The 18223-nt window shown below is 32.4% G+C and overlaps 3 protein-coding genes and 2 non-coding genes across 5 annotated transcripts in view; 2 read left to right on the forward strand and 3 right to left on the reverse strand.

Moving 5' to 3' along the window:
- Nucleotides 1-1299: 1299 nt before the first annotated feature.
- C922_04840 lies at nucleotides 1300-1371 on the reverse strand. Its single transcript has one exon. It is a non-coding gene; the product is annotated as a tRNA-Cys (tRNA).
- Nucleotides 1372-1873: 502 nt separating this feature from the next.
- On the forward strand, nucleotides 1874-1944 carry C922_04841. Its single transcript has one exon. It is a non-coding gene; the product is annotated as a tRNA-Gly (tRNA).
- A 5022-nt stretch (nucleotides 1945-6966) lies between these two features.
- Nucleotides 6967-7790, forward strand: C922_04842 (hypothetical protein; the record flags this gene model as incomplete). The annotated part of the gene is made up of 2 exons (XM_008820416.1): nucleotides 6967-7353; nucleotides 7572-7790. The coding sequence occupies 2 exons, from the start codon at nucleotides 6967-6969 to the stop codon at nucleotides 7788-7790; spliced, it is 606 nt and encodes a 201-aa protein (XP_008818638.1).
- A 3070-nt stretch (nucleotides 7791-10860) lies between these two features.
- C922_04843 (hypothetical protein) lies at nucleotides 10861-12637 on the reverse strand (the record flags this gene model as incomplete). The annotated part of the gene is made up of 2 exons (XM_008820417.1): nucleotides 10861-11664; nucleotides 11849-12637. 2 exons carry the CDS (start codon nucleotides 12635-12637, stop codon nucleotides 10861-10863), a joined length of 1593 nt encoding a protein of 530 aa, XP_008818639.1.
- A 4352-nt stretch (nucleotides 12638-16989) lies between these two features.
- C922_04844 (hypothetical protein) overlaps nucleotides 16990-18223 on the reverse strand; it is a gene marked incomplete at both ends in the record, with an annotated part of 2378 nt that continues 1144 nt past the window's right edge. The window contains one exon of the mRNA XM_008820418.1: nucleotides 16990-18221. Coding sequence (XP_008818640.1) covers nucleotides 16990-18221 — 1232 coding nt within the window. The remainder of the gene's footprint in view (nucleotides 18222-18223) is intronic.

Raw genomic sequence — 18223 nt, forward strand, 5'->3', positions numbered from 1 at the left:
TTTCCATACTTTTATTTTTATATCCATTTTTATGAGTGAAAAATAAACCTTCTATATGATAACATTTTACGCTCCTTGTATGGATAATCATACAATTTTTTTAAAAAATTACAAGCAATTTGTTAAATTTTAACTGAAAAGAAAAAATGCTCAAATGAATAGAAAAATTCCATGTGAATTTCGAAAAAGGAAGATAATAATTGCTGAGCGCAAAAAAGTAATTTTTTTGGAGGGAACAATTATGTTTACATGATATACGAATTCCAGTAGCATTTCGTTTATGTCATTACGTACTTGGTTTACTTCCCTTAAGGTTAATTTTCATTTTTACATGTTTCGGAAGAACGCGGAATGCATATTAGCTTTCCCTATACATTCGCGTTATTTGCTTCGTTAGATAATACATATGACATATCCTTAAAATTACATATGTGTGAAAGTTCTTGGAGAAAAGTATTGCGTTGTAAAAGTAAGTAGGGAAGTAAAAATGGAAAGAATTCGTAAGAACAGTCCTCTGACAAGCAAAACGATTCAGTTGTGTTTGCAATTATTCACACATTAAGTTATAACATATGTACTGATATGAATGCACCGTTGTCATCTTGTGCGCCTATTACGATGGAAAAGGCGCATAATAAAATGGGTTATTTTTTTTTTCAGAAGAAACGGCTACACACTTCATTTGGGCCAAATCGCATAGTGCTGTGTTTACCGTTATCATCTACATGCATGTTGCATTTCACAAAGGAAAGCATTTTTTGAGATTCTTTTACCCAAAACAGTGTTTTAAACCGTGTTGGCATTGCATGGGTAAATTTGAAGCAGATGTAACGTTTGTGGGGCCGAATGAGGAAGTATATGTATGTGTGTATACGGTTGTGCAATTTTATGCCCCAGATATATTCGTCCCAAATTGTGTACACCATATATGTAGAGCCCAGCCAACATAATCCTGTTAAATTTCAGCTGACTGTCATCCTTATAGCAACATGAATATGCATAAGGGGAGTTTTACCGCTCCCCCGTAATCTGCTGGTTGAAGACACCCTTGCTACATCATGCATGCATGAGAATGAAAGACGTGATAAGGAAAAACATAAAAGGTTAATTTAGTGAATCGATTAAACCCAATAAATCTGCATGTTATGTTGGAAACTTTTATAAGGCTACACAGAAAAAAAACGCTGTTTTTAAGTTCATTTTTGTAATCATGCGTAAGATTCCGTTTTACGAAGAAGGGGAGGAAAAAAAAAACAGATAAATAAAAAAAGAGGCCTGAAATGAAGTTTGAAAAAAACAAGGGCGTGCACGGATTTGAACCATGGACCCGCTGATCTGCAGTCAGCTGCTCTACCGCTGAGCTACGCGCCCATTAAATGGTTTGCTACAATTATTATTCATGATATTATGTGAAAGTATAGTTAACAATAACATTTCGTGCGAAATTGTAAAAATCAGTGAATTTTTCATTTTTCCATTGATCTTCAAACATATGCGAGAAAAATTATAATTAAAAAATTAAAAATGCCTCCTTTGAAATATATCTTTTCTTTCACTTAAGGCTACTTTCTGCATGTATAAACTTTTTTGCGTAGGGATTTAAAAGGAGAAAATTTTAATATGAATAAAAATTCTGCACTAAATTTTTAATGATTTTTTTATCCTTCCCTCTTAAGCTTCCTTGCAGTCGCATGATGAGATTTTTTTTGTAGATATAACTATGGAGAAGGGACAAAGAACGTACATATATGTCTCCCTGTACCTGTTCACTTGCATAACCATACTGATTATAATGCTGCTATTGTTTAATGAACTTTACAGGTACATCCAGCAAGTTATATTCTCGCCGTAAGGCAAAGTTAATTTTTTGTAAGCATCTGTGGTCTAGTGGTAGAATACTTCGTTGCCATCGAAGTGACCCGGGTTCGATTCCCGGCAGATGCATAAATAATATTAAACAAAATGGCTTTTTTAGGAATTTTTTCTTGTTTGCGACAAAAAAATACTTATATATTTTTTAGTTTTTTTCCTATGTCATTCTATTTATTGTTTTTTTCTTGGGTGGTGCAGATGAGATGTAATTACGGCATCGTAGTAGTACATTTTATTCAACGATATAATATGCAAAACAATGTAGCAACACATTTTCTGTATAGACTCTTCTTTTCGGGGGAGAGGAAAATAATAAGCTTATATTGTTGCGCGTTTAGCATGCAAAAAAATATTCACAAAAGTATGCGTTGTGTCTGTTTGAGTTATATTCGCCTTTTAAGTTTAGAAATTGTAGCTATAAGGGAGTTTTTTCCTTTTTATGTTCATTTTTCAAGATGGGACATTTTAACAGGGGGATGGGATGTATATGAATAAAATTTTAACCAGACCATTTCATCAGTTTGCATAACTTTTTGCTTCGTAAAAGGCACACTATGAATAAGAATCGAAGAGGAATTTTTTTGGCAGATATATAGGGTTGCAATTTTGTGTAAGTCCATTTCGTTAATTTTGAAAATGCACAGTTATGAATGTATCATCTTCGTATGCAGAAGTTCATTCCGTTTCTTTTTGGTAAAAATAAAATGACAGACTGGCATTTACAATGTTAAGATAGCTTCATGAGTGGGAATAAATAACCCCAATTAAGAATATTTTTCATTCCGCTTTGGGGCGCACATATGAAAGGGAATAGCATTTTCTCAAGGCTATAATATGCTGATGGGGATGCCCCCAAAGGGTGATATCACAATGTGGCTGTCAAAACCGGTTGAGTCGTCTGTATGATATCTTCTCCATTCTGCTTTGTTTTAGTGTATCTTTTATGCTAAAGGGTGCATCGCTTTTGTGAGCAACAGGCATTTAGACGTTGATGCATAGTGTGGAGACATAATTATATACATAATTGAGTGCCAGTGCAAATTGCTGCTAAACTGTACTCAATTTAAAAGGGGGCATAATTGCAACCCCATCTTAATGAGTATATCATAGGAAGCACTTCGGACTTTATTTTTGTGCTTCATCACCGAGTGGTAATTTGCGTTTTTCTCGTGATAGATATAGTACGTTTTTGAAGGATAATTGTGGCACTGCAGAAGCAACCCCACTTAGGGTATGGGAAAGGGTAGAATGGCTGCAACTGTTATGAGGTATATTCTGCTCCTAAACTTTACAAATATGCTGATGATATACATATACATATTGATCGTCGAATGAGGACGTACAAAGTTCTGTTCGTCATAATCTTGTACATTGTAAAAAACTAACAGAGGGGGAAAAAACCCTCAAGGCGCATAAGCTACGTTTAACCTCAGAACAGATCTAATTCAAGAGCTACATAACAGAGATATTTCTCCGAGCAGGGTAATGGTAACGTGTTTAATGGCTGTGTTTGGTCTTTTATTATACACTTTCAAGCCAATTGCACCGTGAGATAGTTCACATAAATAGTGTATTTAGCTGCAGAGCGGTTCTAATGACAGAATTTCAAAGAACTGCATAGCAGGGATAAAGGTTGCATTATCCTGCCTCAATATGCTATAAGGAGGCAAGGGAATATCGAAAGATCATATCATGTCATTTATGTGAAATGTCCGGAATGTAAAAATTAAGGGAAGTTCAAATTTTTAAAAAACAGGTGAGACACAATTCCTCTCAACATTTGGGGGGGATTAGCAAGATAAGAGGACATGTGACATATTGTTTCGAAGACGCTAGGGTTCTTTTGTGAAGAAGTCGAAATTAAAAGGTAGGAAATTTTCCAAAGCACCAGAATCTACGCGACGTAATTACACGAATTTACTACGCTTTATGAATGAGGAGGAAGGTAACTTCATATCAGAAAAATTTAAAACAAAGTGAGGTTAACAAAAAAAAAGGAAAATTCCACAACGCTTTGCTAAAGGCTGATGCTCCCAACTGTACGCGTTAATGCAAAAATTAAGGAATAGGAGAAAATGGGAATTGTGGGGAAAACGTAAAAAGTTGACAACTTATTTAAATGTATAAAGCGGGCACAAAACTCAGAAGTAGAACAGAACGGAGCATAACAGAACAGAGGCAAACATCATATAGCAGAACACAACAGAACAAAACGATAGAACAACGGAACAGTGGTGTCGATGTGTGAGCAAATTTTTTGAAAGCTGCTTAATGGTTTTGGCTAATCGACTTCTACGGCGCCCATTGGTGGTGTACAAATCAACTCTGCACATCGCGGACCTGAATTGACACCAATAAAGAACAGGTCATTTTATATGAACGGGAACAAAATGGAAGAATCATTCTACTATTTGAAATTTACGTGTAAGCTGAATAATTGGCCAGAAGTGGAACCCTATCTGGTATACGACAAAGAAAGACACGTAAATATGTAGCACCTACCGAGTATATAGATGGCCATATTTTGAAATCTCCAAATGTTACATAGCTAATTTATGGATAATGTAATACATACCGGATGAAAAAAGGTAAAGTAGTGGAAAGGGAAAAAAAAAAACAAGTGCCAAAATGGAGATATATAACCAAGGGGAAAGGACTTATAAATAAGCCTCCATTATTATGATGATAGCACAATGATAGGGAAGATAAACAAAAAGTTAAGAACGCGAAAAAGTGCATACTTCATTTGAGGGCAGTATTGAGACATAAATATTAGTGGCTGCACTCGAAGAAAAGATATTTCTATCAGTAGTTCGCATCGCAGAATTATAGCTTGATTGAGGTTTCCTCAAATGGTCTTTTTGCTCAACGGTTGTTATTCTTTATATACGCAAAAATCTACAGATAATAAAGAAAAAAAAAAGAACCCTATTCTATATCTAAAGGCGTATATGAAATCATTGCTAATATGGGGGACAACAACAAGTCACGGGTGCTGCGGTTGCATGATCCATTAGTTGATCTAAAAAAAACCCGGTTATTGGAATAATTTATCATTTTTTTTTACTCTTTTAATTTGTCATAAACTGCGAAAATAGCATTAAGAAATATGATGGCAAATGAGGAACAGTATGAATAATATAGTATAATAGGTGGTGACTGACACCCCTTTTAAACCTTATGTTATTTTTCATTCCGCAATTTCTTCATAGTCGGAAAGAGATCATGTTATGCCCCTATTAATGATTAAAGAGAAAGGGTAAAAGAAAGGCGTGAAAAAAGGAAAAAAAAAAGAAAAAAAAGTAAAGAAAAAGGAAAGAAAAGGATACGAAGAACGGTAAAAAAAATAGTAAAAGAAAGGCGTAAAAAAAGGAAAAAAAAAAGAAAAAAAAGTAAAGAAAAAGGAAAGAAAAGGATACGAAGAACGATAAGAAAAATAGTAAAAGAAAGAGTAAGAAAACAGTAAAAAAAAGAGTAGGAATAAAATATTTTAGAAAAAATTGCTTCTTCCTCTAAGAAGCGTATTTATGCGGGTTACGCTGGAAAGGGACTAGAAAAACGAAAGAACAAGTTTAACTAACTGAGAGGTTTCTTATTGATATTTAAAAGAAGTGGTAAACGCAACATACAAAGAAAGAAATATGAGTTAATTTTAGAAGGCCAACTAAAGGGGGAAAGCATAATATATATACATAAATAAAATATTGGCATACCATTATTATGTATTTTATTTCGGGGAGATGCATTTTTTGAAGACTACTTAATGACGAGAAAAAATACATGCTTTTTTTTTTTCTCTCTTTCCTTTCCTCCGGGATTTGTTGTATTTCATAGAATTAATGAATGGTTATAAAGTTGAAACGGGCCACTAATTCTGTTATGCACGAGGAAGAAATAAATAAACATATCTTAAGATAATTACTGCATGGGCGTGAAAGGAGGAGAGTGAGCAATTGTCTCCCCTTAATCCCCTTTCTTTATAAGAAAATTGTTATTTTGAACTGCGCGCTTAAATTAATCCCATGCGCGACTTGTTTAAATTTAATTTCACAAATGAAGGTTTGTAGTATTATTTTAAAAGAACCCGAGATAGAGAAAAAATACAGGGGGAGAGGGCATAAAAAAATACAAGCTATAGAATAACATTATCGTCGCATGAGGGAAGTTTTAGCATTTTAACGTCGCACTAATTTATTTTTATTTATTAAAAATGAAAGTATATTCTTCTAATATTTATTAAGTAGCCATTCATTTGTTCTTTAAGGCGATTCCCCCCTTCACTTGTTTCTATTCTTTGAAAAGTTTTGTTTGCATGTATATTTTGCTTCCTTGTATTGCCATTCCCATTTTATTTCCTCTCTATTAAAATTCAAAGAATCTAAAATTAATTAATTTCATTATACAAGAAAGTAATAAAATAAGAAAAACATTTTTATTTATTTTAAAAAAAAATGTATTCTTTTTTAAGAATTTTGATGAAAGCACGATTGAAGTGAATCAAAAATAAATTATCAAAAATTAATAAAAGTTATTTATTTAAAATTTGTTTTAAAATATGTTTAGGAAAAAATATTTTCTAAAATATTATTTTTAATAAAATCCATTTGCACTTATAAAAACTGTTACGACATAAATTAAATTACGTTCATATTCTATCTTTTAATTTTTTATTTAATTAAAATTATTCCGAAACGTAACGTTGTTGAAAAAAATAATTTTGAAAATTAAGAAAATAAAATAATTCAAAAGATTAAGGATTTTATTATTAATAAAAAAAAAATGAAATAAATAACTCCTTGTTGCTATTTATTTTGTTGAGTGATACTGCTAATTAAACTTAGAATTAGGAATTTATCTATTCGAAAAGTAATTAATTGCTTGATATTTAAGTTTTTTTAAAAAGAAAGCATCATCTCATTTTAATCTTCAGTAAAAAAGAACATTAACCGCCATTATTGTATTCTTGAAAATACCAATATACCACAGGAAAAACTTTTATATGCATTATCTCTATAGCTAACAATTATTCTGATATATTTTCTACGCTTTTCATAAGCTTAAACTATTATTATTTATTTTACCTATTAATTCAAAATGGAAGACAGTTTCAATACTTTTGATGTAACTTCTGGCGAGAAAAATAAACATGTGGATGATCTTATCCCAGTACCGGAAGATGATGAATCATCTGTGCAAAGCTCAGTCCCGTCCCTCATTAAGGGTGCAGATAACTATGTGAGAGGATTATTCAATGGCTTTATGAACCCCTCTAGTGATGATGATTCTACTGTAGTTGATGAAAAGAAAGAAAATGATGAAAAGGAAGAAGATGAAGAAGAGAAAGAAAAGCCATTCTTAGTTTCAATGAGAGATGCCTTTAGGAACATTTTTTCTGACAAAAGAGCTCTAGCTATTTTGGGATTAATGTTTCTGATTGGAGTGTTGTTGCACATGTACAAAAATGGACACCTCACCAAATTGGTAATTTTTTTTGCGCATTTTGTGAGACTTCATTTTTTTATTTTTTTTATGAGTTCTTTTGACGAAACAGCCCTTTTTGTGCTTTCACAGAAGAACGGAGAGGGTCGCATTCATTTTACCATATGGAAGCCCAATTGGTGTCACGCGCCTTTGGAGAACAAATGTCCTATTTTTGCCTTCTCTATATAAATCACTCCTTTACTTCCCTTTTCTTACAGGCGGAAAAGATTCCATTTAAATATTACTTGACTGGAGAACACGACCACCACCATGAACAAGGACATTCCGGATGCACCTGCAAACACAAACATCAACACCAACCTGTAGTTAACGGTACCGGCCCAGTTGGGGAATGCCCATGCCAAAGAGCTAAAAGATTAGCCGAAGAAGCAGCTAAAGCAGCAGCAGCTGCAGCAGAAGCCGAAGCAACAGCATAAGACTAAAAATATCATTCTCATTGAATGAATTTTAGAAGATCATTTATAGAGTTAGAAGAAAAAGCAGAGAAAGAAGAGCGAATGGAAGTAAATGGTCCAACGAAAAAATGAAGAAGCTATCTATTTCGTAGCATCAGAGCAAGATTTACGAAGAAATGAACCTTGGGGATTGAAGGTGTAAGAAAGATCGAAATGATCAGATATGCCAACAGGGTTTGTTCTGAAATTCACCCCTTAGAAATGGGCCCCATTTAAAGCTGCTATACGTATGTATCATTCATCATATGTATGTGTAAAATAGGAAATTTTCTGATGCCATCAAGTTGTGAATCTTCATATCAGATTTTTCCCCACTCTCTGTCGTCCATTACTTTCGGAAGAGTAAGTGCATGTCTGCTACATATTACTATTATAATGATCTAACTGGAAAATACGCGAGACGGGTAACGGTCGTTCCCCCTTGGAAAGATTTTTTTACAGAACCCTGTTTCAATAGAAAATATATTACATACAAACATAAGAGTTTCATGAGGAGCGCAAGCCACGTTGGTGCTTTGATGCGAATAAATGCGCATTGCTACATTATATACATATATTTATATATACATGTATAAAAAAAATAAATAAACATTTTTCCTTTTAATTCAACTTAAGGAATAATTATGAATTGAAAAAAAAAAGTTCTGTGAAATATTTATTCAGCCCTGAAAATGATGTACGCTTTTTTGTTATTTTATATTTATCCTGTTTTGTTATTTATTTTTTTCTTTTTTTTGATATATTGAAATAATTATAAAATGAAATTATACAAGACGAACTTTTTCAACAGGGCTATATTCATGAACTAATGATTTGTTAGGAAATTACAACTACCATAAAATATAAGAAGGTTTATAATGAGAAATGAGAAAGGGATAAACATTTTTGATTTAATGATAGTACATGCATAGTCGTGCGCCAAAAGAACTGTGAATAATAAATTGTCTTTTTTTTTCTTTTTTCCCTCTAAGGGTACAATGACGTGGGGTACTGTATATCCCAAGTTTGCATAAAATAACTAGGAACAATTCCCTTTTGTTCAATTTTCTTATTAATTATGCGGGGAATTATTTATTCATTTCAAAGGGATTTCTTCACATGGGTTTATTCATGGATTATGTAAGAATATCTTTGTCTCTCTTGCATTTTGTTTATTCGTCGGAAAAGAACCCAGATGATGATGTGTTTTTTTTCTCTAATTCGTTTATTCTTCCATTTAAAGGTTTTCAAGTTAAGACATTCTGTACAATGAGCAACTATCCTGCTAATTCTGTACGTACAGCCTATATCATTTGGCATATATTCACCGGGTTAAGGTACATTCTATTTTGCGCTTCGACTGAGTGGTGACACTTCCACTTCTCTGTTCCTTAACCAAATTCCCCATTTCTGTGGTGAATCATTCTTAGCCAGAAGCATGCTTTTAATTGTCCACTTTTGAAACGTATTAACGTTCAATTTGTTGTCCTACATTTGGTACCAGCTCCAGTTTTATTATTTTTGCCTTTAAACCTTTTTCAAAAAAAAATATTTTTCATTTTTTCATCCGCATTTTTGTTGTAGCGTTTTTGCTTAATTTCTTTCCATAACCAAGTTTAAGGTAGAAAAGAAATATTTCTCTCTTCTTACACCTCTTTTGCACGGTAAGTCATAACAACGGTTGAGAAAGTGACTTGCGTATGAAAAACCGTAGATCTAAGACTTTTTCTCATAATTTTGTTTATTGTAGATAGAACTGTGCCAATAAATAAACATTCATGTTGGATATATTAGAAAAATGACGCCATCTTTAATGTAAGAGAAAGTAAAAAATATAAAAAATAGTGCTAGGATGGGAAGAATTAACATGCGTCATGCGGAATCCTAGGATGTGCATGTGCCTACGAACGAATTGGTAATAGAATAGCTCTTGACCTGTTGTTACAAGAATTATTACAAAATTCGCTTTTTTATTTTAAGATATAATGATAGAGGGAGACTAGAAAATAACGCTGCTATCACAGTGAGATCCTAGTAGGAATGAAGTATCCAACGAAATATACAGGTGCATATGTCAATAAAATTAGTGCTGCTTTTTACGTGACCCTTTCTTAGAAACAGAGCAGACGAAACGAACACGATATTTACAAAGTGACTGTTTATTTAACGATGCTGTTACAGTACTACGAATAATTGTTCAAAAGGATGACTTATGAGGCAATAATGTTTATTAACAAGATTAATGTTTTTCATTATTTACCAGAGAAAAAATATTAAAATTTGCAAAAAAAAAAAAAAAAGAGAGAATAAAATAAAATAAACTGCGCCTAAAATTGGTGTTGAAACTTCAGGATATATTTATGTAAATAATGAGACATGAATATCACAACTGAAATACACATATTGTAAGGAATCATTGTTACGATTGTATCTGTTAAAAGAAGAAAAAAAAAAGTATATACAAAAAGAAAAAAAATATATATTTAAAGTGCTAATGAAACATCAAATAGATAACCGCCGTTTAGAAAATGTACAAAGTAGGGATGATATACTACTTCTCCTAATATGACATAATCAACATTTCAAAAGAATTGTACCACATAATAAATTATATTCTAAGGAATATATATGTACACATATGCAATACAGAGAATTTTGAAAGGAACTATTTTTTTTTTTTTTTTAACGACACACACTCTATAACCGTCTTCACGAATTCGCATTTTCAAATATTTGCGTAATTCAATTTGGTGGTGAATTGTGAAAAAGTCGACTCTGAAATGAGCTGATTGTTTCGCTGCAAATATAATATTATTCAAACTGGGAATAAAGCACGCATTCAAATGATTCTACAAATATATATGCTAATTTTTAAAAATGTGTATTTTACTATAATTTCCTTAATTCCAGCTAAATATTTCGTTACTTCTTTTTTTTTTTTTTCTCCATTTCTTAGGCGAATCATATATTAGTAGTTTGAATGTGAAAATGCAGATTAGTCCAATTACCTGACACCTGCTTAACTTGGTTAACTATTTTTATGCTTTGTTTTTTAGGCAACAGCTGTCCCAAGTGCATAATTTCTTTCTTCTGTCCACACTTTCCACTGTTTTTGATCTATCCATTTTTCAATAAATGGCTTCATCCAATGATCAAACATAGCTCGTCTATAATTTCCCCATTTGGACCAATCATTCCATTTGTTATTTACGAATGCGTTATCTTTTTCCTGTACCCAGTTTCTCCAATCTGCCCATTCCCTATTTATTCTTTCTTTCCATTTGATCCAGTTGTCTCTGTCTTCTAAATTCACTAATTTAGGCCAAGTCTTACTTTCCCAATCATCCCAATATTTCTGTTCATTAAGTTTCCAGTCACGTAACATCCATGACATTATTTTGTCTTTTTTCCATTTTTCCCACTCTTTTGAAACCCAATCATCTAAGTGGTATTTATTTTCATACATCCATTTTTTCCAATCCAACTCCATGAATTTTTCTCCTTCTGTCCTTATCCATTCTTCCCACTGTCGGTCATCCCAGTGTGCAGATTTTTCGAAAAGGTTTGATTTATATTCTTTATCCAGTCCTTCATTATAATGCATCCATTTTTTTTCCATAACTCTTAGCCAATCTTCCCAATCTTTGTCCTTATCTACAAGCCATTTTTTCTTTCCATCTTCTACGGATTCCTTGAATTCTTCCCAGTTGTTATTCAATTGTCTCTTCCACATGTTCCATTCATTTTCTTTCAATTTTTCCACTGCGTCTGGGGTGTATTTATAAAAGTTGGCAGCCTGACTTGTCAAAAATGAAGGCTCTCTGGCAAAGACATACTGTTGTTGCCTCTTTGATGGCTGCAAGAAAAAGGAGGGTGGAAGAGGAGAACAATAACACCCGTTAAAATATTCGAAATGAAGATGTAAGACTTAAAGCAGTAAAGACACTTTTAACATGAAAAATTTGCTTCAGATGAACACAACATATTATATACCGATTTAAGAAAAAACAAAAATCTTTTGGAGTAAATTTCAGGCTTACCATTGAGAGTTCCTTCAGAAAATTCGCACACACTATTGTAAAAAAACCAACACTTAAAAGTGAAAAAAGAAAACTTAACAACCCATTTGGCGTGAATATGTTCCTATAGCCGCCTTTTAGTCTCTGCAGAAAACTATTGTCTTCAAATTTAGCGAGGACAGCTTTATCTAACAATTCTGCAGGCAATGCAGTACTTCGGCTTAGTGGGTTACTATGGACCGCGGTATTGCTGTTATCTGCCGTATTTCCACTAACAGTGTCGACACTATCTACTACAGTACTTTCTACGTTTTCGTTATCTACATAATCGCTAGCTTCGGTTCCCTCATCTTGGTACTCAGGAGTTTCTAGATTATCGGCCTCTGAGTTAAAATCTTCTAGATTAGAAGAGTCCCTGCTGTCTAGTTGTTCATCCGCGTAAAAATCATTTTCCATTTCCTCACCTACCTCTACTTCAGCTATTGGCTCATCCTCCATCACTTCTTCACCTACATCTTTGTTATCCGTATAATCGGTGTCCATTGTGGCCTCATTTACATAATCCTCAGTATAGATTTCCTCATCCAATATTTCATCTGACACGTTATCATCGGTTGGAATATTATCATCTAGCATGTCGCCTTCTAATCCATCATCAAGCAATCCTTCATCTTCTATTGAATCAAAACCTAATTCTTCGGCGTCTGCTGTATCTCCATCTACCATAACATTGTCAATTACTTCTTCATCGGGGATTGCGCTTTCTAAATTACTATCTACTGAATTGTTATCAAATGTATCAGTATCCATGTCTATGTTTCGTTATACATTTATGGAGAAGAAGTGAATATTTCTAAAAAGTAACGTAGTGTCAACTGTTCACGTGTTCAAATAGCTCTTATAGTTAACAGCAGCGTGAGGTTGAAAGATATTTCATATTTATGATTTTCTTTGTGTAGCCCCCAAAAATAATAATATATAAACAAGGCAGTAAAAATAGAGAAGGTGGGAAAAGAAAAAGGAATTAATAAAAATTAAAAAAGAAATGGAAAAAAAATTATATACTATTCGGATAAGAGCATTCTGCAATAGGAAAGGGTTCTCCAGAAAAGAATCATTAGGCACCATGAAATGTTTACGGGTTTTATTATGCCGCTATATTTTTCAATAGAACATTAAATAATAAGAGAAAGAATGAGAAATTATTTTCAAAGAACTAATTTTTTACTATAACATGGGTATGTAATTACATGAACGTATTTGTTTCTCCACTGAATAGTTAATAGTTACTGCTTCGGTAAGATGTCATATATAATCATTTAAAAAAATAACGAAATCGTAAGGAGAAAACATTTTAAAATACAGAATTTATGCATAATATATATGAGAAGATGAAAGTTTTTTAGGATATCACCGATTTCGGGTATTTGATTCCACCGGAACTCGACTGCATTGAATTTATTTTTGTTTAGAACCGAATATTCAGAAAAAAACCTTTCTGCATAAATGCAAAAAATATGCCATTTATGAAAAGAAATCTTTTTAAGAAGATATATTTGCATATAGGTAAACCCGTATAGGATTTAATTTTTAGGTACAACTCTATATATAAATATATTATTCATGTATTTATTTAAAAATATTCTATTAAATCAAAGTAGTCCTTACGAAAAATTATAAATATCATATACGTGAGATATTAACTTAGGAAAAGAAATAAATGCCGATTCTTTGGGCAATTATTCAGAGTTCTTTTTCAAAGAAATCACGTGTGCATTATTTATATATACGTATGTATAAGACGTAAAACATAATAAATTAACTGAAGAAAATTAATTAAATCGTATTTCTTTATTTAAAGCATAAGAATAAAGCAGAAGTTATATGCCTTCTTCGATATTATTTATGTATACATAATTTTTTTTTCTTGTCAGAGATAATATTATATACCAACCAGGTGCCATGATATTTTCTGCGCGTTGAAGAGCATAATCATTTTGCGCATTATCCTATTCTTTAATTCTATGAGAGCCATAATATATATTCCCGCGGCATAGTTCATAGAAAAAATTGAATTTTTTTTTTTTCACTTTTGTCCAATGACATTTTGGGGAACAAAGAAAAAAAAAGAAAATAATAATTAATTAAAATTGGAAGAGGAGAAATGTAGATTGGCATGCAAAAAATGAGAATTTCAGATTTAAGGCGTTCCGTATATACGTATAATAAGGGCGAAAAAATGATGAGAAGATATTATGATATAGTTCCTATAAATTGATTATATGGATATATATCTCTACATATATGTATATTTTCGCTATCTACATATTATAATTGAAACATCGTTTTAATATCCTTATAGCCGTGATAAAATAATGCGTTAAAGAAGGAAACGAATGTAGATTTTTTAAATATATTCCATTTATAACAACAGTTCTTTTAAATTGGACTAATCGTTTAACTAGCGTTATGCAAGAATGCGATATGCCTCTTCTCATGAAATGTTATTTTAATATAGTTGCATATTGCATGTAATGTATCAATAAATATACAGACAATTATATATAGTTGGAACAACCATTTGTAAATAGTATTCATATGGGAGAAGCCCATCGTATAAGAAACGTTGAGTGCAATAGAATGTAAAAACAGATCCTGAAATTTTTTGAATTGTCCAGAAAAGGCAAAATTTGCATTTTCATGAAGTGGCATATTATACATGGAGTTCAAGAATTTAGCACAGAATTAAAAATGGAAGCAGGACAATAATATTTACACGTAACGAAATGGTTTAGAAAGTGAAGCTATAATATTACATGGGTTTACACTTATTTCATCGTTCTACCTTTTGGAATATTCCATGTGCTGATGAACACATCCTCTGTGATAATTTTATACTACGAAGTAAGATTCACTAAAGTACACGGATAAAAAATCCACATAATCTTTCACTGAATTTATCGTATTTGAAAAGTTGCAACTGAAATTGTATAACGACAAGGTATACGTTTTTAAAATGAAGATAGAATAAGTGTACATACATTTAAAGAAAAGAAAAGAAATGATATTAAGTCATACATCCGCTTAATGGCGGACATTATAAATTTAGCCGGCAATGGTACCTCATAAAAGGAAGTACATTTATTTATCTTCTTAAGAAGGATGTATGTTGTACTTATACATAATTCATGTTTTTATTAATTCTTACTAAGACGATGTAAAAGAGGCCCGTTTCTGCGTTTCTACGTTTCAACCGCCGTGCATAGTACAAATTATGATCGTAGATTTTGTACAGCATAATTCAATGCCATTCGTTTGGAGGAAAGCATAATGTTAGAACAAAGGGCCAGTTTATTGATAGGCGTCCACCTTAGATGAAAAAAGCTGTATCATTCTTACGATGGTATAGAAACTAGAGTGCAAAAATAATTTCACATAATTCGATAGAAATGACCTCTTATAATATGCTAATTGTGGGAATAAGGAAATATAATAACTATTGTGATGATAAAAATGGGATGTCTAGTTGACAATGTCGATGTATGGCGGCGCCTCAACTTATTAGCCGATGCACGCGAAAGGATGTGAGTATAGCATGCCATCACATCTACGGTATTGAATCTTGGGTAAAAAAAAAGAAATAGCAACATAAACTAATCTTTACGTGCTAATTTGTTAATACAGTTTGTTCCCATTCGTATAAAGTGGAATTACGTAGTTGGTGAGGTTTTTTTTTTTTTTTTATCTGCTAATGTAGCGGATCCAATGTCATAAGTTCTTTCAGCATCTCTAATAGTGGATAATACTACTGATGGTGGTCCTCTTGTTTTTACTGCGATCCAGTTCTCTGCATAATTGGGTAAAATAAGGATTCACTATAGATAAAGGAGCATTCTGCCAGAATAGAACGTTTTTCTGATCACAAAACGTTATTATTACGATGTATGTGCGGTTGTATATACTTCATTTTTTTTCTTTTTTTAAATGCTATTGTGGTACAAGAGATGTCCCTGCTACATACTTCCGACACACTCTTGAAAGGGGGTCAGAGGAAGCTGTATAGAGAAATAATAAAGGGAAACATATGTTCAAATCTTTCTGGAATTGATAAATAAACATTTTATGAAAGGTAAATTCGGTTGTGATGTAAGATTGGCTTAAATTCTATTTGCATGTGGGGAGTGTTTATCCCCTTTCCGTAGGTTGTCTAGGTAACAGTAATTACCAAAAATAGTACAATTTGGAGGTAGAATGCGGATATATACAAATTGTTAAGAGAATTATAAATGAGTAAGCTAAGAGACAGTGTAATGAATTATTTTTATATGAATGTTGAGTAACTATGGCTAAGTGATCAACGTGAATATAGGACCGATTCAATAAAGATACAATAAGTTTTACGATTGCCCTTTGCTCAATCACGTTTCACATAAAGAAGACCCTATTATCTTGTATAAAAAAGGTATTTTTACAACCAGCCACAAGCTGAAAGTGAGAGAAAAAAGAACATATATATATAAGTTCTCCGAATAAAAAATCTAATTCTTGTAGGTACGTTAATATTTAATTCACATAGAACAGAAGTAAAATTATAAGACAAAAGGAAAGTACATAAATTTAATTTTAAGAAGCGGGAAAATGGCGATTTAATTCTTTCCTATTTAACAGAAACAATAGGATCTATTATTATTTTCCAATACTTAGAATGTTTCCTTAAGTGTAATTTACAAAAGTGATGATGAAATGCTATGCTAAATGAAAAATAAAATTATATGTAGTATTGTGAACTATTATTTCTTAGATTAAGCACAGAACATAATATTCCATTATTTATGATGTGCAGACAAATGGGAGAAAAATATAATATGTAATATATTTACCCAAGGAAGAAAAAACAGAAAAGACCTAAATGAAAATATTAACTCATTATAAGAAGAAAAAGGAAAATAATCTTATAACAGCTTTTATACATAACTAATAATTTATGTACATACTAAATAGGGAAATTTTAATCTATTGTTCTAATGAAGAACATACAAAACTACATTTATAATAATTCATTCTGACAAGGATCAGAAAAAGTTATATATAGCTCACATATACATTTACAGTATATGCAAATTTTACTCCTGAGTATAAAAAAATTAATCTATGTACTTAAATCATTTACTTCTTCGAGGTTCCGGTTGATAGGTAACTTGTTTAGGTGGTCCCTGTTCTAAAAATTTCTTAAGATCGTTCGTTTTACTGTAAACTTTGAACATACGTTTGCATTTCCTATATTTATAGTAAACGTATATGGATGCTAAAGCACCGAATACAGCAGATACGATCATACCGATATCGTGCGTTATAATGGAAAATAATACGAAAATTAGAATCATCACTAGAACTGGAGAAAGGGTTGTTATTATGTTAGAAATTCTGTCTATGAATCCAAGTTTTGCTCCACCTTCCTTTTTGCTTTGAGAAGAAAGTATCATGATGTTTAGCATTTCTGTTTCATACATTGCGTCTGAGTTTTTTACAAAATTTTTAATTCCATTAAAGAATCTAGCTACTTTTCCTTTAGGTTTCTGTTGAGTAGTACCCTCTTTCTTTGATCCAATAGGAGATGGTTTACCTTGAGGACCAGATGGGGATTGTCCAGGTGGTGTAGGCTGTAGACCAGATGGGGATTTCCCGGGTGGTGTAGGTTGTAGACCGGATGGGGATTGTCCAGATTTTTTATTGTAGGGGTCAACATATTTTGTCTCATAATATCGTTCAACATCATCATCATAATCAGAATCATCATCATAATCAGAATCATCGTCAGCATCATAATCGCCGTCGCCATAATATCTTCTTGAATCGTATCCTTTTGAATGATGTGGATGGTCGTTTAATGTATTGTATGATTTTTTTCCATCGTCTTCTTCATACATTGAACCATCTGGTTTTCCAGCTCTTTTAACATTTCCGTATTTATCATTCGATGCTTTGGGGGGATAACCCTTCGCAGGATATTTTCTTGGTGATCTATCTCCTTTATTATCGAATGCAGGCTGTTTATAATTTGAAGGTCTCCTATAGCTGTCATCTGGATTATCACTATAATCACTATAATCATCATCTTCATCACGATATTTTTTATTCTTTTGACCACTTCGATCATATTGATATTTACTATCGTCTGGGCCCTGAGCGTATCTATCATCATCAAGCTGTTTAAGACCGTCTTGGCCTTGAGGATATTTACGATCCTCGCGGTCCTCAGGATATCTATCATCATGATGTTTGCGGTTGTCGGGATCATCCCGATCACCCCAATCATCTCGATATTTGCGGCTGTCGCGATCCTCATCGTATCTATCATCAGCACGCTGCTTACATCTGTCACGCTCCTGTGGATAT

The sequence above is a fragment of the Plasmodium inui genome, assembly GCF_000524495.1.
Source record: "Plasmodium inui San Antonio 1 unplaced genomic scaffold supercont1.30, whole genome shotgun sequence".
NCBI classification, from domain to species: domain Eukaryota; phylum Apicomplexa; class Aconoidasida; order Haemosporida; family Plasmodiidae; genus Plasmodium; species Plasmodium inui.